Raw genomic sequence first — 22,053 nt, 5'->3', positions numbered from 1 at the left:
TTATGACTTTGCTTTTTGCTAAATCTATGCTAAGAAAGTGAATTGCAAAAGCTTAGCTAATTATATGTATAAATATTTAATTTTTCTTTATTTTATTTGAAAGTAATGATATTGTTATTAATCCACTTCTATATGTGTGTGGATTAGTATTAAAAACCTGGCAGTACCATTAGTTAGCAAAGGAATTATCCAAAAATTTAAGCCAATATGTTGGGCACATATTCTTAAAGGAAAAAAAAAACTTAAAAATAGTTAAGAAAGAGAATTGTACCTGATTGTGGGGACTTTCTAGTAATGTCACAAAAAACAAAGATAGTGTAACATATGATTAAATGCACATTTTGGATATTATTTTAAATACTCATGAATATCACTTTATCTAAGAGATATATTCAAACAAAATTGGTTACCAATTGAATTCTGTTTTTTGTGACCTGCCAAAAAATTGATCTGGAAGTCAGGAGAACTAGATTCTGCTTCTAACTCTTCTACTAACTCTATGACCTCAATCATTAGTTAGCCCTTCAGGATTCAATGTCCTCATCTGTAAAATTGAATTGGATTAAATGAACTCTAAAGTTCTCTCACTCTAATAGTTGATGATTCTATGATATTATTTTGTAGGTACTACTAGACTGAAAACCACATGACAGCAAGGACCATATCTTTAGTTTCTTAAATGAGAACCATAATCCAATTCAGCCAATTAGACAGCCATCCAACAATAAAAATCTAGTGGACAAAGAGTACCTATTGTCTAAGCTATGCTGTGCAGTTGCTGTGCAGGACCACCCAAGGACCTGGTTCATAAAAATATCTACTTTGCATAAACATTATGCATGGCAATGATCTGGCTCCAGTACTGAATAGAAATAGGTAAGAAGGCTGCATTTTCTTTAGAAAATTGTTCTTCTCTTAATAGCCTCAAGCTTCTTTATGAAACAAAGAACAGTTTTAGTAAAGGCATTCTTTGGGCAACTTTATGCAGCCCATAGAAGAACACAGTCTCTGAAGAATTAATGTAAAAATTCAAAAGTACATGTTGGCTATGAATGCATGACAACATTTTTATCAATTAGCTCAGAAAAAGTGTCATTAGAGGTTTCATCAGAAAGATGTGATTAGAAAATGAAGCAGACAAGTCAGGTAGTTCTAGTGCAGGATGGCTGATGGACAGACCATGTTCTCTATTTTTATCCTCTTGTTATCGAGAGAATTCAAACAATGCCTTAAGTGAACCTATTTAGGAGGGTTTATAGAAAGACATGACCAAGAATTACATAGGATGGAGAAACATGGAGAGGTTGTGTTCTATACATGAATTACAGAATTCATAGTTAGAAAGGACCTTGGTGACCTTCTATTCCAAGCCATATCTGAAAGGATTCCTCCTTAGCAAATGGTCATTCTGCCAACCTCCAAGGAGGAGAACCGCAATTTCTTCAGACAATTCATTCTGCGGCTGGAAAACTCTAATTGACAGGAAATTTTCTGGCATTAAGAATAAATTACTTCCTTTGGGATTTCTACCCATTGTTTCTAGTCTTGCTGTCTAGGGCCAAACAGAACAAGTTTAATTCTATCCTTCAAATATTTGAAGACAACTATCATATCCCTCCCTAAAAGACCTTGCATTTATTTTTATTTATTCCCTGTATAGTTATATGTGTACATGTTTTCTGAACAGATAGAATATAATCTCTATGAGAAGACAGATTATTTCATCTTCATATTTATTTCCCTAATTCCTATATTTTGTATGCTATCTTCCTGTATATAGTAGGTGCTTTAAAAATGTGCCAATTGTTTGATTACCTACTTTTGAGTTAAGGGAAAACATTATGCAAATCATAAAAAGCTAAATAAATTTATTGATTATAAAATGAATTAGTATTCAATCTTATCAATTCTGTAAATTAAAAACTCTGATTAGTAATATTAATTAACCAATTAATATCAATATTAAGCATAAAGCATAGAGACATATGATTGACAGAAAGGATATCTGACTCCTACTGAAGAATTGTTCCCCATAGATCATTGAATTGTAATTGTAAATAGTTTTGTCCTGATTTCATCCAGTGTTGGAACATTGTAGAGTCTCTTAGAAATGAAAAAACTAGACAATGAATGGTAATCTCTCAAAGGAGTTTGTCATAACCATTCACATAGCAAAGATCAAGTAGATGAAAAATTCCTATTTTCCTGTGATGAGATGCAGTTAAGTGGAAATTCTATAGAATTTGTTCATTAACATATGTGTATGTATTTGTATGTGTGGGCGCTTAGGTGGTACCGTGGATAGAATGTTGGACCATAGAGTCAGATATTTATTAGCTATGTAATATTCCACAATTCACTTAATCTTGTTTGCTTCATTTTTTTAATGTGAAAAATGAGTTAGAGTTCAAAATGACGAACCACTAGAGAGTCTTTCCCAGGAAAACATCAAATAGTTATGAAGAGTCAGACATGACTGAAAATGACAACAACAAAATATTTGTGTATGTATATATAAACATATTTTTGAAAGATGGCACAAATGGATGAGTTAGGTTCAGAATTAAATCGGAGGAAGGTAGATTAGATTATTTTGGGAAAATTGTAAAGTTCTCATTATGTTGCCTTTTTAATTGTTATTTTATTAATTAATTATGATTCTTTTTGGGGAAAAAAGGTACATCTTTTTAAGACCAATATTCTATCCATGTTTTTGAATGGTTACATTATAGAATATTAAAGTCTCTGAAAAATTTAAACAATATCACTTTAATGCTAATGGAGTAATACATGATAGTGGGAATAGGCTACAATATGAGACAAATTAGAAACAATGAAGAACTGAAAATAGGAAGTCCTTAATGAAATGAATGACAGAAAAAGATGGATTGGTCAGTTGTTGAAAGTAAGGAATAACCAATAGATAAGTTCACATATTTGAAAAGTATTTTTAATTAAAATAAATGAAGATACCTCCTAGATCTTTGAGGAGGATAGGGATAAGTATGGTAGAAGATGGCAGACATGGATGGATTGTGATCCACATCATTCAAGAGATTGATGTGATCACAACTCCATTTGAATTTTTGAGAGAAGTTATATATAAAAAAGTTTACTTAAAATAAGATGGTTTGTATCATTAATGTTATAATGAAGAGCAGTTTATATTTCATAAAATTCTTATAAATGATTTATCAATATAACAATAAATTATTTCATCAGTATTTCATCTGAGATTAAGTAATGAACACCTTAAAATATATATACTGTCTTTATACATGCTTAAAATTTCTATTAATTTTCACATCCATTCAATAAATACTTAAGTGCTTACTATATTCCAGCAGTTCTGTTAATAGTTGGGGAAACAAAGAAACATCATCTGATATTTCCCCAAAAGTATTTATATTCTTTTGAGAAAAAATATTTTATATATGTACATATAACATATATGTATACATATGTATGCATACACATATTTTGTATAAATGAATAGTGACTTCAGAGGCAGAGCACTAGCAATGAGTAGAGAGGAAAGGGAGATTGAGATAACTTTCCTCCATGAAGTGGCATTTGAGTTGAATTGAGAAGGAAGCTAGAATATTTGTGAGTAGAATGTTAGAAAGGGAGCTTGTTCTAGACATGGCCTCTGCAAGGAAGTATTAATAGAGTACTGAATATTCATGGACAAGGAAGCTAATGTGGATACATTGTAGTATATATGAGGATAGGAGCTGCTAGGTGATGCAATGAACAGTGTGCTAGATGTTTAGAGTTAGGAAGAACTGAGTTCAAATCTTGTCTCAGACACTTAATAACTATGTGGTTATGGACAAGTCATTTAATCCTATTTGCCTCAGTTTCCTCAATTATAAAATGAGCTGAAGAAAAAAATTGCAAACCACTCTAGTATCTGCCAAGAAAACTCTGAAGTGGGTCATTAAGAGTTGGACATGACTGAAAATGACTAAACAATATTGTGCAATATACCAGGAAAACTAAGATGTTACCAGATTACAAAAGACTTTAAAATATAAAGAGAATGATTTTTTTTAAATCCTGAAAGAGATTATTTGTTCAAGACTAGCAATTGTTTAGACCAAAGGGCATTGAACTGAATGGAACATATCCAACAATATGTTTTGGCTAAGTAGAATATGATCACCTATCCATATGAATCATGGAAGAAAGCGACAAAAGTTCATCTAAATAGAAAGGCCCATTAGAGAAAGCAGGGTGGGAAGTGGTTTTGTGCTTTTATGAATTGGAATTTTTAGTAACAAGGAATGATGTTCAAAATTCTGCTAAAGTTTTTTTTTTTCAAAGCTCTGATTATAAGCTTCTTTTTTTCTTTTACTTAAATTTATTGGCTCCTATGATTGATTGCACTGAAACTTGTCATCTATTTCAGAAAAAGCCTAGAACCAAGAAAGCTATGAGGCCTTAAGATGGAGTACATGCTTAGGTACTATGGTAATACATGACTTGAAATGAAATAAATTGTATGGATAAAATATCATGTTATGTAATATTATGATCCACTCTTTGTTAGAATTTATCTAAATTTAAATTCCATTACATTTTACATCTGAGATAGCATATTCTTTTTCTAAAGAGAAGGTTTTGGATAAATTAGAAGATTTTCAGAGAAGAACAACCAAAGTAATTAGGAACTGAAAGGCTTGATTTATGAGGCAAGATTAGAAAAGGTAAACACATTTTGTTTGGCCAACTGACAAATATAAGTGCAGAAAAATTTGTTTTGGGTGAAAACAAGGAATATAGATAAATAGATACATACCTACTTACATACATATACATATATACATACATATATGTTAGGACCTTAGATTTTTATTTGTGGGAACTACTTCTGTTGTGGTAATTCTCTCTATCCATTCAGATGGGCTATTGATCTATAATTTATAGCCTTATGGACTTGCATGGAGCACTAAGAGATTGTAACTGTTATGACTGACTATATGTTTATCTATATCAGAGGTAGGGCTTGAGTTCACAGTTTTCTGAATCCAAGAATAGCCTTGTATCCAGTAGTGAAAAAAAGTCTCAGATTTGAAATCAGTAGACATTGATTCAAATAATATTTTTATCAGCTAGTTACTGTGTATGACTTTCTATACATCATTCAATCTCTCTGAATTTCATTTTCCTTATCTGAAAAATCTGTGTATATGTGTGTATGTGAGGGTACAGTCAGACTTAATGGCTTCTAGGGTCCCATCCAGTTCTAAATCTTTGATCCTCCGATCCAAGACTCTATGCCCATTTAACAAGAAAAAAGTAGTTCTTTTTAGGGAATAAAACAATCTTCCTAAAGAAATATTCATGTTGTCAAGAATTTTCCTTCTCTTAAAATGTTTGGTGACTCCTGATAGAGATATCTGGAAAGTAGAGAACAACAACAAGAAGAACAATGTCACAACAATAACAACAATAAACCCTCCACTAATTGGCATGATTGGAGAATATAGTTTTTTGGTTAACTGAGTAGAATTATAGTGAATCTTTCTAAGATAGAGAAACAAGGAATAAGGGAGAGTTTGACCTTGTCTAAAGACAAGGGGAGAAGGTATATGGATCTGAATGTCTCTTTCTTGTTTCAAGTTAATACCCTGTTTTCTGCTCTAAAACATTGGATTTCCAGGAGAGGTGGCCTAACAAACTGATCAGGTCAGAGGATTAAATGAATGACCACTTATTTGTATTTCCAGAGCAAATGTACAGGACTGCTAATCTTTGATAGTCATTGTTCTTTCATACCAAGACATTCAATAAGTCATTTTGGGAGGGACTAACTATTCTTCCCAAGAATTAAAATTCTCTAAGAAGGAAAAAAAGTTAAAAAGGGAAGGGGGCAGCTAGATGGCTCAGTGGATAGAGTATCAGCATTAAAGTCAGGAAGACCTCCAGAGTTCAAATCTAATCTCAGACACTTAATACCTACTAGCTGTGTGACCCTGAGCAATTCATTTCACCCCTATTGCCTTGCAAAACAAAATTACTAGGAAGAGCAGTCTACTGGTAGACCTGTGATTCTTTCATCCCTTTTACCTGGGCTTTGTCAGTAATTGTCCACCTCTAAAGTTTCCTTAGGAGATCTCACTCCCTGAAGGTTAAATTAGGTTCAATTCATAATAAAAGTTGCACGACTATGAGTATTATTCATAAACTTGATGCCATTGCTTAACTCTTTATTCTGAGACTTCATTCTTCATCTGATGTGATGACTATATGGATAATACTAATTGATTGCTTCTCTCTTCCATCCTCTCCCTCATCTCCACCCCCAATGGAGAATGACACATACTTTTTGGTTTCTCAGAGGTCAAGTAATAGGTTGAATCTTCCAGTGGGAATGGTCTTCCTTACTCTTTTGTATCCCAGAGAAAGGGAATGAACACTAAAAGCATGTTTCCCTCTTAAATTCTTAAACTTAGATTCTTAAATTTTAAAACTAAAACAGAGCTAGAAAATCAGACATAGCATGTAACTTAAATTGGAAAGCAAAAGTAATAACATTTGAATGTCTGGATTCTACCTAAGAATAATGCCCCTAATTTATGAAATTTCTCAGGGTTTTACATCTTTTCTCGTTTAGACCCCTTCATGTTTTACATATATTTTTGTACATTTAAACCTTGTGAATTACAGTCACTTTCAACTACCTTTCATCAGTAGCTCAATCTAATTTACATTCTGAGAACAACTTCTGACTAATCTTCAAAAGCATCTTATTCCCCTTCCCTTATTCAACTTTGTGGCTCTCTCAACACATTCTATCACTTCTTTTTATATTTGCTTTCTGGAAGATTGTCTAATCTGTCACTGAGTCTCTTATTCCAAACCCTGCTCCCAGCATATTTCCAACAGGGAATTTCCTTGGGACTCTTTTAGTTGTGCATAATTATATCACTTGATTTGTTATGAAAAAGATCCCAAAATCATATATTTAGAATAGAAAGAAACCTAAAACTCTCATTTTATATATGAAGGATATTAATTCTCAGAGATGCTCAGCATCAATGTAATTTTAATTTATGATTTCAAATATATGTGACTCATTGTGCCAAACCAGGACTTCTAATGGTTTTATAGAACTAGAGTCTTTTGGAATAGACCCATCTTCATTGTTGATTCTACATATAAACGCAGAGGACACAACGCAAGAAAAATAAATTTCCCTTCTTTTGCAAATATATCTGATTAGGTTGCTAATAACTGAGATAAACCCTAAGCAATATTTTAGGAGGTTATAAGGGTCAGTATCCCTCAGCTTACTTTAGTTCAGACTGACCCAGAATAGCTGATGTTTCCATCTGGTGTTTCCTTACTTTTTCCTGGTTGGAAAACGAAAACTTGAAAATAGATAGATAGATAGAGATGTAGATTATATATATATACACACACACATATTTTGACTCTACTATCATCTTTTCTTATATTAGTATAGAGATACCACTAACCACTATAGTATCATTTTGTGGGTATTTCCCTGTTAATTTCCACTTTAGCATGTGGTTCGGGAAATGGAGCTTCTGTACTTTTAGAAATGCAACTCTCTATTTTATAGGCCATAAACCTACAGTCTCATAACTAGACCCTTAACTGCAGTGTCAAGTGATTTCATTAAACTACAAAGTTAAAAGTTCTTTCAAATGGTTTAGAGAATGCAGAATAAACTGAAAACGAAAATGAATTCTTTTCTCCCAACTTCATAAAATTACAGAATTTTAGTGTTAAGTAGGGGTCTTAGTAGCCCCCCGCTCCAATCCATACTGCTCCCCAAAAGAATCTCTACTGTAACATTCCTCTAAAGTAGTCATCTAGTCTTAGTTAGAAGGTCTTCAGTGAGAGAAGAAAATGACTCTCTAGCTGCCACCCATTCTATTTATGGGCAACTCTATTTGTTAAGAAGCTTTTCTTTACATCGAAACTATATTTTATTTGCTTCTTCCACCCATTACTTTTAATTCTTCTTTATGGATCAAAAAGGAACTAAGTAATCAAAAAAATCCCTTCAAACAGTTGAATAAACTTATATTTCCCCTGAGTCTTCTTTTCTCTAGATTAAACATTCCCAGTTCATACAGATCAAAAACTCTGGAAGTTCATGAGAAACTATAAGCATTTACATATATATATATATGTATGTGTATATATATATATATATATGAATTATATGTTCATGCACACACATATTATCTAAAGTGTAAACATTAGAGAAAATTCTAAAAAAATGGAACAGTTGGAAACTGCTTGCTAAAGTAATGAGTGGCTTAAAAAATTAGATGTAAGCCTTTTTGCTCCATTTTTTGGCTAACTAAATAAATATAGACAGTGCATAAGTTAAATCTCTCTTTTTCTAACCTTCCCAACTCTTTTTTAAGAATACAAGAATAGAGAAGTAAATTATTTTGCCAACATAATTCCACTTCTGCTAACTTTGTGTCACTCTAGTGACAAAATTTTTACTTGCCTTGAATTTGGCTTTAGGAATTTTAAATAATATTTAATTTTTTTTCTTATATTCCTCAGTTGGTACTTGGGGAGGGGATAATTTGGAGGCTTACATTTTATACATGAGTTCATGTCCGTAAGTACTTAATAACTGGTTGCAGGGATATTGTCAGTTTTCTTAGAGATTACAACCCTTCTATATTTTTTCTCCCTGTTTAGTTCTTGGGTTTTTTTTTTCTTTGCTTCCATATATAGAGGATGCACCAAAGACTTCCTTCATTTAATAATGCAGGAAAAACACATGTTTTCTCTTTACAAGATGTCCCAAAAATCTTATTGCAGGTAAAAGCTATTAAAGTTAGTTGGACTATTTTTCTCCCTGTCTTCTATTCTTCAATACCAATTCCATCTCATCATTTGACATATTATGGACTTAGATGCTATGGATCTAAATGGTTGGGTGCCATTGTCATCAATGATGAAAGCTAAGAAAGAAGACAAGGAGAGTGTTGAAGGCAACACCATTTTGGGAAGATTGATAGATCGTATCTCTAGATATTTGAAAAGGAAGTTCCTGAATCATTGCAAAAATATCACAGATAGTAATATTACCTCAAAAATGCAATTAAGTAGAGTGAAAAAGAAGGGGAAAGGGAACAGGGGAAGGATATTTTATACACACATCAGAAATACAAGAAATATATTTATTAACATAGAATAAATTCACATAGGAGATGACAAGACACAAATTCATTCAAGTGGTTTATTCAGGTGAGAGGGATTGGTTTCCCTTCATAGAGTCTATGAAATATAGCCTCCTTTAAGAGGAGACTGTCACAGTACTCTCCAGACCACTAGGCTTTATCTTACAATAAGCCTGGAGACATTAATAAGCCAGGATTTAAACCTGGTTCCCAGACTCTCAATCTATTACTCTTTCCACTGTGTTGTACCTAGTGATTGACCTATAAGCATCTAGGTGAGACAGTAGTTAAAGCAATGGATCTAGAGTTAGAAAGATATGATCTCAAATCCTATATCAGAAGTTTATTAATTGTGTGATTGTGGAAATTTCTTCATTTCTACTTCCTTGAAAATTCAATTATAATATCATCTCAGCTGTTAGTGTCCCCCAAACTATTTTCTATTTTGTATAAATTCTGTATTTAATGTGTCTTGAGACAGTTACTCCTCCCCTACTCCCATTTTTTTATTTTTATTTTTGAACACTAATATCTTAATTATAGTAGGCTTTTAACAAATGTGTGTTGAATGAATGTGTATACAAGCCAGACAGTCAATTATGTATATATATGTACACATACACCAAAATCCCTAGGACTAGAGAAGCCCAGAAGTAAATCCAGAAGAGAGTAACTCTAGATAGAGTCTTAGAAGGGAAAAAAAGGTCCTGGTCACACAAGATACAGGAATACCTTGAGAAAAAAGGAAGCAATTGAAACAAAATAGAACAACTGGGAAAGAATGACAAGGACAACTTATAGCTTAAAAGAGATTGATAAAAATCTAATCAAAGAAATGAATTCCCTGAAAATTATCAATCAAAAGACAACTCTGTGAGACAATAAATATTAAAACAGAATTAAAATATTGCAAAAAGAAGAGAAGAAAATGTAAGCAATTTATAATTTTAAAAAATCCACCTGAAAATAGGCCGAGTTAATCTAAGAATGATCAGACTACTGGAAAAAAATTTACATATTATTTTATAAGAAATAAGAAAAGAAAACTAAACAGATCATGTAGAACTAAAGGGAAAAATGAAAGCAGAAGGAATCCTTTGATCACTTTCCAAAAGATGTCCTCAAATAAAAAGTCTTAGGAATATGATAGTCAAAATCCAGGTCAAATTAAAAACTATTATAAATAGCTAAAAATAAAAAGTTCAAGTACTAAGAGGTCATAGTCAAGATCACACAAGATTTTTCAGCTGCCATTATAAGAAGAGAAAAAACTTGAAATACAATATATTAAAAGGCACAAAATAAAGACTTAGAACTAGAAATAATCTGTCTTATAAAATAAAACATAATTCTTTCCCCAGACATATATAATTATGTCTGGAGGAAGGTGCCAAGAAGGACTAGACCTTTAATGAAATGGAAGATTTATGATCATTCCTTATGAAAAGGCTAGAAATGAATAAATATGTTAAAATGGAGACAAGATGAATTATTAAAGAAGGAAAAGAAACAAGTGTCTTCTTAAATCCCTAATGTCTTCAAGTCATTAAAAAATTAGAAAGCAGAAGTAATAGAGGTGAATTTGTTCTGTTTTTATTGTCTTAGCAGAAGAAAGAAATGGAATAGGAAAAATATGAGATATACTGGAATAAAGGAGGAGAAAAGAGAGGGAAATCATTATTTTATGTAATGGCAATACGTGAGATTAAAACAACAACAACAACATACAAACATGGAGGAAAGGACAAAGGAACAGACTTGCCAAAAATTTCAATTTCATCTGAACTGTGCAAAGGAATATTGAATATTCACATGCAAACACACCCACATAAACACACACGTAGAACATAATGCAGATTTCTTAAATTCAATTGATTTAAAGAGAGGGAAGAAAATGTTTTAAGAGGGTGAACAAGATAGTTGATGGAGTAGCCATAAACATAACAAAATTCAAAGTTAGAAGTGGAGCATGAGAAGGGATTAAAAGGAAAAGAAAAAATAAAAACCTGTGATTGGATGTGGGACAAGGGGATAGGGACAATGAGATACACATGACCTACTTTTATATATTTTTTATATTTATATATTATAAGTATATTTATTTTATCATTTATATATTATAAGTATAAACAAATCTATTTTGCAACTTTTTATTGTTTTTTTTTTATTTTTTTTTGCAAATGGAACATGGGAGAGAAAAGAAAAAGTATGAATACAGAAAGAAATATACAATTAACAATCATAGCCAGGAATGTGCATCAAGTCAGCTACCCAATAAATGAAAGAGTAGTCCAGAATATATTAGATAGTAGAATGCAATAATATATTTTTATTAGAAACACACTTAGAATATTAAAATTCACAAAGAATTAAAAATGCAAGGATATAATATCTATTATGTTTCCAGTAAACTCCAAAAGGTATGGGTAGCAAACAGAAAAGGTTATAGTTAAAACAGATATGATAAAAAGAAGTAAGCAGGGAAACTATATTATACTTAAAGATATAATAAATAAATATGAATACTAAATAAATATTAAAAAATATGCACTAAATTGAATAGCATATATAATTACATCTTAAAGGAAAAAGTTAATTGAATTGCAAAGAGAAATCGATAGCAAAACTAATTGTGAGAGATCTCAATGTACCTTTTTCAGATCTAGATAAATCTAACAAAAATGATAAGCAAGGAATAAGTTAAGGACCTGAATAGACCTTTAGAAAAATTATAGATGATAATAGATATCTAGCCATTACTGAATAAGAATATGAAGAAGTTAATAAATTTACTTAGCTGTGTATTTTTAGAAAAATATGACTATGCATCACTACACACCTCTCAGAATGGCTTAGATGACAGAAAAAGTTAATGATGAATATTGGAGGGGATGTGGGAAAACTGGGACACTATGTTCACTGGGCTATCAAATTGTGCATACCCTTTGATCCAGCATTGTCTCTATTGGGTCTGTATCCCAAAGAGATCATCAAAAATGGAAAAGGACCCACATGTGAAAAAATGTTTGTAGCAGCCCATTTTATAGTGGCAAAGAACTAGAAACTGAGTGGATGCCCATCAGCTGGGGAATGACTAAATAAGTTATGGTACATGAATATTATGGAATATTATTGTTCTATAAGAAACTATCAGCAGGATGATTTTGAAAAGGCCTGGAGAAATTTATAAGAACTGATGCAAAGTGAAATTAGTAGAACCAAGAGACATAACAACAAGATCATTATGCAATGATCAATTCTGATGGATGTGGCTCTTTACAACAAGGAGGTGATTCAGGCCAGTTCCAATGGTCTTGTGATGGAGAGAACCATCTGTACCCAGAGAAAGGATTGTGGGTACTAAGAATGAATCACAACATAGTATTTTTATTTTTGTTGTTGTTTGCTTACATTTGGTTTTCTTTCTCATTTCTTTTTCCTTTTTGATTTGATTTTTCTTGTGCAGCATGATAATTGTGGAAATGTATAGAAGTATTGCAATGCTTAATATATATTAGATTACTTGCTGTCTAGGGGAGAGGATGAGGATGAGGTATAAAAAAACTTGGGATGCAAGGTTTTGCAAGGGTGAATGTTAAAAACTATGCATGTTTTGAAAAGAAAAAGCTTTAAAAGTAAAAAATTAAAATCGCCATGTATTAAGACATAAAAACCTCACAAACACCAAAGATTAGAAATCACTGACACATTTATCACTGGCAATAAATACAATAAAAATATATTCAATAGAGAGCCTTTGAGGAAAATTAAAGATTAAATAATTTAATAATAAAAAATGGATGATCCAAACAACAAATCATAGAAAAAACAGAAAAGTTCATCAAATAAAATGCAATAATACATATTTAATATTTTATTAGAGTGTGGAAAATTCATGGTACAGAAAATCTCAAAAATTAGCAATAAATAACTGAATAACTAATCTGCTAATCTGATGAAAATCTCTTGTGGTTTCAGGCAGCTTTGGCTGGAGGCACTACCATGATTATTGATTTCGCCATACCTCAGAAAGGCTGCTCCCTCATTGAGGCCTTTGACAAGTGGAGAAGCTGGGCAGATCCCAAAGTCTGCTGTGACTATGCACTTCATGTTGCAGTTACATGGTGGAGTGACCAGGTAGAGGGAACAAGAGTCATTAAGTAGAAATTTATCAAGTATCAAATTGGCATAATATTCTGTTTCAGGCATGTCCTAAATGTTGGATACACAAATGTGAAAAAGAAAGAGTCTCTGCCCTTGAGGAGCTTATAATCTAATGAGGAAAAGATAGAACCCAAAGGAAAGATAAAAGGGGAGAGGGAAGGGCATGGAGGCATAATGGAGAAATGCAAAGTATTATAGCCAGGTGAATAATGAGAAGACTGGCTTGAGCATTTTCTTTAAATAGAGGTTTGGGGAAAAGTTCTTCACTCTGCTTTTCAATCAGAGTTTCCCAAGGATAGAGAATGTGTTGAGATGTGACTACTAAGGCTGATGTGATCTTGCTGTATGATGAAATTCCTAAGGGTATGGTGGAGAAGTCCAAAGGAATATTGTATCTGGGTAAGAAATGAATAATTAAGTAGAATTGTGTGTGGGAATTTAATAGTAACAATTTGGGGCACATTTACATGTAAAATTATTTATGGGACCTATTTATACATTAAGAACTGTATGGAGAAAAAGATTCCTTTTGGAGCTCAAATAGAGTACTACCCTTGAATGCCCCAGTATAGTTTTGACCAGGAGCAAAACACGCTTTTATTAAGTTCATCTATTTGGTTAAGTTACTAGATCGTAAATATTTGATGGCAAGATTTTGTTCTCTATTATGTTTCTTTCATCTATCTATCTAACTATCTGTTTATTAACTGTTGGCTTTTGATGAGACACAGCAAAATGATTATATATGACAAGTCCTCAAATAATTGACAATTCTCAGATCCACTAATGTTCTTTTTTTCTTCACAAATTTTCCATTTGCCTTGATCTTGAGGTGCTTCACCATCTTGGTTGCTTACTTCTGTATAGTTGTCAGATTATCAATTACCTTACTAAAATCAGAGTTGTGTCCAGAGTTGAATGTTATAGTCCAATCAGGACAGAGTATGACAAGGCTCTGTTCCCTTTACTACAGAGATATCTGGCCATTACTAAATAGGAATATGAAGAAGTTAATAAATTTACTTAGCTGTGTATTTTTAGGAAAATATGACCATATATCACTACACACTTCTCAGAATGGCTTAGAAGACAGGAAAAGTTAATGAGGAATGTTTTTTCACTGTTCACTATGCCTCTCTAACACCAGCCTAGGATAAAACTAGTTTTGTTTTGTTTTGGTTGGTTGGTTTTATTTTTAACTGTTATGTGGTTGGCTAACTCATTTTTCATGTGAAGCCCTTGCCATTGATTAGTAACTGAAGAAAAGATCACTAACATCTCTTGAATTTTTTGTTTTGTTTTCTTATTATTGTTCAAGACTTCCAAATCATTTTCAGTGTCTTGAGCAACAATGTGGAGTAGTGGATAGAGAACTGGGCTCAGACACTTAATAGCTATGAGATATTATGTGACTGGCTCTTTTCAGATATGAATGTATATTTAGTCAAACTTCCCTCATCTTTCATTTGTGAAGACAATTTTTTGAACCCACATATAAGACTTTACATTTATCCCTTCAAGATGGCATGTTATTAAATTTTGTTACTGTTCCACCTTTCAAAGTTTATTTTATTTTATTTTGGGGGGGATCCTATCTATCATGTGCAATGTTAATTATCCCTTTGTGTCATATACAACTTTGATACATTTTTTCATTTAGTCATTAATAAAAATGTCAAAGAACACAAGGTCAAACATGACCCCTGAATCGCTTTACTAGAGACCTTTAAATTATTAATAACTACTTATCCAGTCAAACCATTTAACCAGATTTGTATTCATTTAGTTGTAGCTGAGACAGCTAGGTGGCACAGTAGGCAGAGTGCTGGGCCTGGAATCAAAAAGGCTCTTTTTCCTAAATTTAATCTGGTCTTAAACACTCACTAGCTGTGTGACCCTGGGCAAGTCCCTTAATGTTTGTTGCCTCAGTTTCCTCATGTATAAAATGACCTGAAAAAAGAAATGGCAAACCATTCCAGTATCTTTGCCAAGAAAACACCAAATAGCATCACAGAGTCAAACATGACTAAAATGGCCGAACAACAACAAAGTATAGCTTACATTAATTTTTCTTTTCTACCAGAATAACATAAGCAACTTTGTCAAATGCTTTGATAAAATCTAGGTTAAAAAGTATTTCTAGAATGCCTCTGATTTACCAGTCCAGGAATTCTACCCACCAAAAAAATGAGGCTAGTCTGGCGTAACTTGTTGTGGATTTTGAAGTCACACTGCATTTTAATGATCACTACTTTTTTTTTTAGATCTGTTTCTGCAATTTTTTTTATCTATTTCCTTTTTCTATCCAGATGATATATTTTAATACACCAATAAAAAGGTCACTTTTGTTTCTACCCTTATTGCTCTTCATATAAATGAGCTGTTCCTTGATGCTTACCTACTGCATGTAGTTTTTAGATTTTCTTGCATGAACAGCTCTTCAGATTATTTTGTTCTTATATCCCCTCTTAACAATTCTTTTACTTGCCTTCTTCTGAATAAGTAGTATCCTTTAAGAGCCTTATTCCAATTATGGTTTCATACTACTAAAACTCAGTAATACCACTAAGATAACATTTGCCTCTTTGAGTTCAATTCTTTAGATTGTTTGTCCTTATGCTTTATGAATTTGTGTAACAGCATCTAAGTTTTCCTTCAGAAAACAAAGAACAAAATCCATGGATTTTCCAGCTTTTTAATTTTTATTTTAGATTTTTATCTCCAGTGAATAGATCTGTTTGTCTCTGCTGCTATGTAATCCTTTCAGTATTGTTTCCTCTTTCTATGGTTTCTAGTTGTATAGACTTAATTAGCAATTTTCTTCTTCCTCCTGCTTTTATATTTTAAGACTCTTTGGATGAGATTTGCAAGAATATATTCCATGTTTGATCAGGAATCCTTCATTTCTATATAGTTCATTTTCAAGGTTTGTTTCTGTAATTCAAATGACATTCACTTATACTGTCTCTTAATGAGTTATTCATTTCCCAAATCTTTGTTTTTCATTTGAACCCTTACCATTGATTAGTAACTGAAGAAAAGATTCCTAAACTCTCTGGAATTTTTTAAAAATTGTTGTTCAAGAGTTCTTATTCATTATCTGTAGAGTATGGGCTAGCTCCCTGAAGGGCTTCAGGGTCAGCCAGAGCTAGGACAAATCAAAGTCCTTAGTCTTTAGGGTGAGAAGTGAAGGAGGCAGGTAAGCCTCCATGAGATTTGCCAAAGATGTCTCCTGGATTCTGGAGTCTGGAGTCTCCAGCCTCTCTCCTCCTCCTTCTGCCACCAAGTCACATGATTATCTTACTGTACCAAACATTCAGGAAGCACCAAAGGTGAGGAGAGCCATGATCCAAATATATGTTAATGAAGCCATTGTCTCACAGCCTTAAGTACTTTGCATTCTCAGATTCAAGTATACCTATTCAGAGTTTCAGTCCTCTGCAATTATCAGTATTTTTAGAGACAATGTAGTAGCTAGAGCACTGAACTCAGAAATTTACTAGCTATGTCCTTGTACTAGGCACTTAGTCCTTCAGTTTCCTCAAATGTAAAATAAGAGATTGAAATTAGTAAGAAGGGATTGAAAATAACCTTTCACATCCCTCTCAGGGTTAAATACAAATTTTTTTTTTTTTTTACCACTGAAATTTTTGTCTATGTGAATTGCTAGAAATAGGTGGTATTCATTTGGTTTGGCTCACACAATTATAAATAAAGAGCTGGAAGGAATCTCAGGGGTCATATAGTACAGCCTCCTAATTTTATAGATGAGAAAATGGAGACTCAGGGAGATCAAGTAACTTGCCTTAAATCATATATTTATATTTCTAGTTTTTTTTTCTAGTGTTATTTCTAGTTTTTCTAATTGCCCCCAAGTCTCTGGAATGTTCTCTGACAACTCTTAGTGATATTTACCATCAAGTAAGCAAACATCTCTATTGCTGTTACTTGATCAACAAATTTTTTGTCTCATTTCAGCAATGAGTCACTTGACATCACTTAATAATATTAAAAACAACAACAAGAATAACAATAAAGTTACATGGAAGCTTACAATGTACTTTATATATGTCATCTCTTTTGACCCTCATTATTATTATTAACTCCATTTTACAAGTAAGGAAATAGAATCTAGGAGGTGCTAATTAATTTCCAGAGTCACACAGTCTTTACTAGATGATGTCCTACCTAATAGCTCCTCAGATCCACACCATCATTTCTTGGAGAAAAAAATAACTGCTTCCTCCATAGATGATCCCTTTTCAGGAAGGGCCTCCTGTCTGTCTCTTGACTCCAATATTCAGTGGTTATTTTTCCATTTATTTTGTTCCTTTTTTTCTTCCTTCATACACAAGTCAGATCCATTTTATTCTCTCCCTTTTCCCAGTTCAGCCTTTTTCAGCTGATTTCCTTCTCCTCCACTCACCCCACCCTAACCCCCGGGCAATTGGGGCAATTGGCCAAGTCACTTGACTTGCCCAGGGTCACACAGCTAGGAAGTGTTAAGTGTTTGAGCTCAAATTTGAACTCAGATCCTCCTGACTTCAGGGCTGGTGCTCTTTCCACTGTGCCACCTAACTGCCTCCCTTTCAGTTGATTTTTTAAAGTAGTTCATTTTCACATATATCACAAAATTCGTCACTTTTTCTGCCTCCTTAAGTTTGAGTCCAAACACTCTTCTCCTTAAGTTCTTTACCTCTTTCCTCTATAAGAGTCAAGTATGAATTCAGATGAGATTGGATAATCTATGACTTTAGATAAAATTTCGAATCTCTTTGGACCTCAATTTCCTCATCTGTAAAATGAGAAGTTAGACTAGATGACCTCTGAAGTCCCTTGCAGATGTAAATCTGTGATTCTATATTAGAAGGAAGAGAGGATGAGAAATAGCCAAGACCAATTTCAATGACATCTCCTCTGTACCCATGACCAACATCAGGAAAATCTTGTAGCCCAGAAGGTAATATAATAGGCAGCTGTGGATTTTCTTTCCTTGGGCACAGCTGCCCATAATTTTTAAGTCATGGGTCCCAAAATTCTAACAATTTGGTAAGAATTTGCCAATACCCTTTCAAGATTTGCAATCTTGTTTCAAGAATTTGCAAATACCCTTTAAAGATTAGTTTCTTCTCTTTGAGGACCAGTGACATGGTGACTTTCTATTTACATATGGATAAATGTAAAATTATTTATTAAGGGCTTATTGTATGCCAGGCAGTATGCCAAATACTAGGGTATACAAGTATGAATTTCAAGGCAGACTTCTCATTTCCAACCTTATATTTGCATTTCTAAGATAGTATACTGGCCATATATAATGGTATACTGGCCAAGGAGAAGTCTTTTGGTGAGGGAAGAGAAAGTGATTATAAATTGAATCATAGAGTGAGTATTTGACATGTCCTTTTGAAGAATGGCAGCCAAGGAGTACAATAGAGTTCTGGGTTGCAGTTAGGAAGGCTCATTTTCTTTAATTCAAATCTGGTCTCAAACTAACTGTGTGACCCTAAACAAGCTATTTAATTCTGTTTACCTCAGTTTCTCATCTATAAAATGAGCTGGAGAAAGAAATGACAAACCATTCTAGTATCTTTTCTCAAATAGGGTCATAAATTCTTGGGCATTATTGAAAAACAATTACCAGTTGCTGGTACCAGTTATCAAATGCTGATTTGATTCAATCCAAGAGGTAGGAAAAAAGAAAGATGATGATGGTGGGTATGGGCAGGGAAAGGGGTAGGTTTGCAAGGATATAGCATGAAGTGACTAGGTTGGGTTAGAAATGTTGAAGACTCAAGATCCAGTGTCTATCCTCTTCTACCATATACCCTATTGGAAATTTAACTATTCTTTTATTTCATTGTTCCCATCTGTAAGATTGCTTCAATTCCAATCCTTCTGGCCTCCTTGAGAAAGCCTCCCTACCCTCCCTTCCCGTCTTTACCCCTATTCTTCTTCTTCAGTTACTCTGGCTCAGTGAGAATTTTAAAAATAGCACCTACTCAATAAATTTGAACATCATAAAAAAAACAAAACACCAAAAACAAAACAGGCAATGCAAAATAAGTTGTGCTCAAGCACAGATTATATAAGATTCTGTCATTCTTGCTTCCTGAGGCAGAAAATCAAAGTCTTGATTAAGTGAAATCTCATATTACCTAGTCACAAAATAGGTAGTGATTATCTCTGTTCTGCACCAAAATTGGATCATTTCATGTTCTGCTGATTCCAAATTCCCTGAACAATATTAGTAGAATGCAATTCTGTATTTCATGTCTTAAAAATTATTGTACAGCCATTTTATGTGCTAGTAGAAGGCAATTATATATTGCCTTTAAGATTTTGATTCTCAATAGTAGGCAGCTTTTCATTTCAATTATTTATTTATTTGGAGGGGGCGGGGGAAATTTGATATAGTATGAGGCCTCCAGTATGTTCACGGGTTTTAATTTTCTAAAACTGGTTGAACAACTTGTTAGTTAAAAGCAAAACCAGAAAATGGTTTGTTTCATTTATCTTTGAAATTTTTTCTCTGTTGCTCAGCAAGATACCCTAATACTGATCAGTTGCTCTTATATTGATCTTGATGATCAAGGATCTCTTACCAGGAATCCCTTCCCAGGAAACTTTGTCAGAAAGCAGGGGATTAATATGAAGGACTTCATACATTTCTGTCTAACTTTATTTCTTTGATTGTCTCTCACCAAGGTATTGTGAGCGTTTATGACAGTACATGAAATATATAATATGAGCCCTGAGGGAAAGGATCTAAGACATTTTTATGTATTTTATAGATGCTTAATAAATAATACATATGGAGGAAAGATACTTTATCCATAAACTGTATTGTTGTAATATGAAATGAAAATATATCCATTTGATCTTATAAATAGATTTTAAAAATTGTTAGAATTTCAGGCTTTAAAATATTCCATAGTCCTCCTCTCATTGATTAGTATTACTGCAGTTCTGAAGGCAATGAAAATTATAGTTGCTCAAAAGCACGTGGCAGAATTTCAGTTTTTAAAAATCTTACCAATGGTAGCCATATTTTCTGACTCTAAATGTTTATCATTAAGCATCCTAAGTTTATAGATTATGCTCTAGAAGAGACTTTAGAGATAATCTACTTCAAACCCTTCATTTTACAGATGAAGATAATGAAGTTTGGATTAAAATACCACTTGGACAAAAAGGTTAATGACTAGCCCAAGTTTCACGCGAGTATTAAGTAGCAGGGCTGGGAATTAAATCAGAATCTCCTCATTCAAAACCAAATATTTTTTCTGTGGTGTTACACTTTATATAAATATTCATACATTAAATAAATAAGTCTTATTTTGACAAATTATACTGTTGATTTGTAACTCAGTTGCTTACATCTATTCAAATAATTGATAAAGAGTTTCAGGCACTGAAGGGCAAAAACTGGTCAAAGGTCAGGGACAGAAAATTTCTGAGCAGAAGGCTGGCACAATTCAACAGTGGAAGCAAGGATGCCACTCAAGAGAATGGAAATTAGGACCAAAGGGAAGATGGGAGAGGGAAGAGAAATAGAGGCCTTTATTTTGGAAGTGGATATTTGGATTTTAGTGAACATTAGCAAGGTGTACCCCAATTGATAGCTAACTACTAAGACAACCATTGGAATGCAGCAGTATTAGAACTTAAGATAAGAAGGCCAGAAAATGAACCTAAGATAAACAGAGGACTATAAAAAAGACAACAGACTAAACTCAAAGCAAATGCAAAAACCTCTCAAATTGTGGTAAACAAAAATCGAGGTGGGATTATGAAGGATGATTGAGTGACCTGAGTAAGAAAGGGGGAGACTAGCACCAGCCTGAAGTCAGGAGGACCTGAGTTCAAATCTGATCTCAGATACTTAACACTTACTGTGTGACCCTAGGCAAGTCACTTAACCCCAATTGCCTCAGAAAAAAAAGGGAGGAGACTTATTACCTGAAAGTGTCATGGCAGTAGGATAGGAATTTGGTTCTAAGACTCTAAATAGCAAAGAAAGTGCCTCCTTGAATTGATAGAGAGAATTTCCTCTTTTTAAGATTTTCCTCAAGTTTAGGTACTGTCTGTTTCCTTGCTTTGGTACCCAGTTTTGGGGAGTGATGACTATTATTTGGGTTCAAGAACCATCTTATTTGTTCCCTTTCAGGTCAAAGAAGAAATGAAAATTCTAACACAAAATAAAGGGATTAACTCTTTTAAGATGTTTATGGCTTATAAAGACCTGTACATGGTTAGAGATGAAGAGCTGTATGCAGCTTTTTCTCAGTGCAAGGAAATTGGAGCAATTGCTCAAGTCCACGCTGAGAATGGAGACTTGATTGCTGAGGTGAGTGTGTGCATTTCAAATCTGCAGACATAAAAGTGCCTACAGCTGTGAGGGAAGACAAGTGGCCTACTTGGTGCCAAAACTGAAAGCTTAAATTAGTAAACTCATTTAACGCTTCAGGTAAGAAGGAAATCCAGAACACAGTTCTCTGTGCTTTAAGTGGAAATATGATTTGTGAGCATTGGTCACTTTTCCCTTCTGTTTATTTAGAGCTTCTTAGAGTTAAAATAAATACTTCCTTCTTTATAGTAAGCCATTATTACATCTCAGGCCTTTCTTATTATAAAAATATTAATAATCCTCATTGCATTTTTTAGTACTTCTTGTTTTGAGCCATTCAGAATGCTGGTGCAGAAT

The 22,053-nt window shown here is 33.2% G+C and overlaps 1 protein-coding gene across 5 annotated transcripts in view; it reads left to right on the top strand.

Annotated features, from left to right (window-relative positions):
- The window catches only part of DPYS (dihydropyrimidinase), a 136,378-nt gene that overhangs the window by 34,406 nt on the left and 79,919 nt on the right, over positions 1-22,053 (top strand). For 4 of the 5 annotated variants that reach the window (XM_031947107.1, XM_023496447.2, XM_023496448.2 and 1 more), the window contains 2 exons: positions 13,161-13,319; positions 21,517-21,696. In XM_031947107.1, the coding sequence (XP_031802967.1) occupies positions 13,185-13,319; positions 21,517-21,696 (315 nt within the window). In that variant the 5' untranslated portion in view covers positions 13,161-13,184. The remainder of the gene's footprint in view (positions 1-13,160; positions 13,320-21,516; positions 21,697-22,053) is intronic. The other variant, XM_031947106.1, reaches the window with a different exon arrangement.

The sequence above is a fragment of the Sarcophilus harrisii genome, chromosome 1, assembly GCF_902635505.1.
Source record: "Sarcophilus harrisii chromosome 1, mSarHar1.11, whole genome shotgun sequence".
Lineage (NCBI taxonomy): Eukaryota > Metazoa > Chordata > Mammalia > Dasyuromorphia > Dasyuridae > Sarcophilus > Sarcophilus harrisii.
Note: the sequence above shows the minus strand (reverse complement) of the source record. Positions and strands in the feature narration are given on the sequence as shown.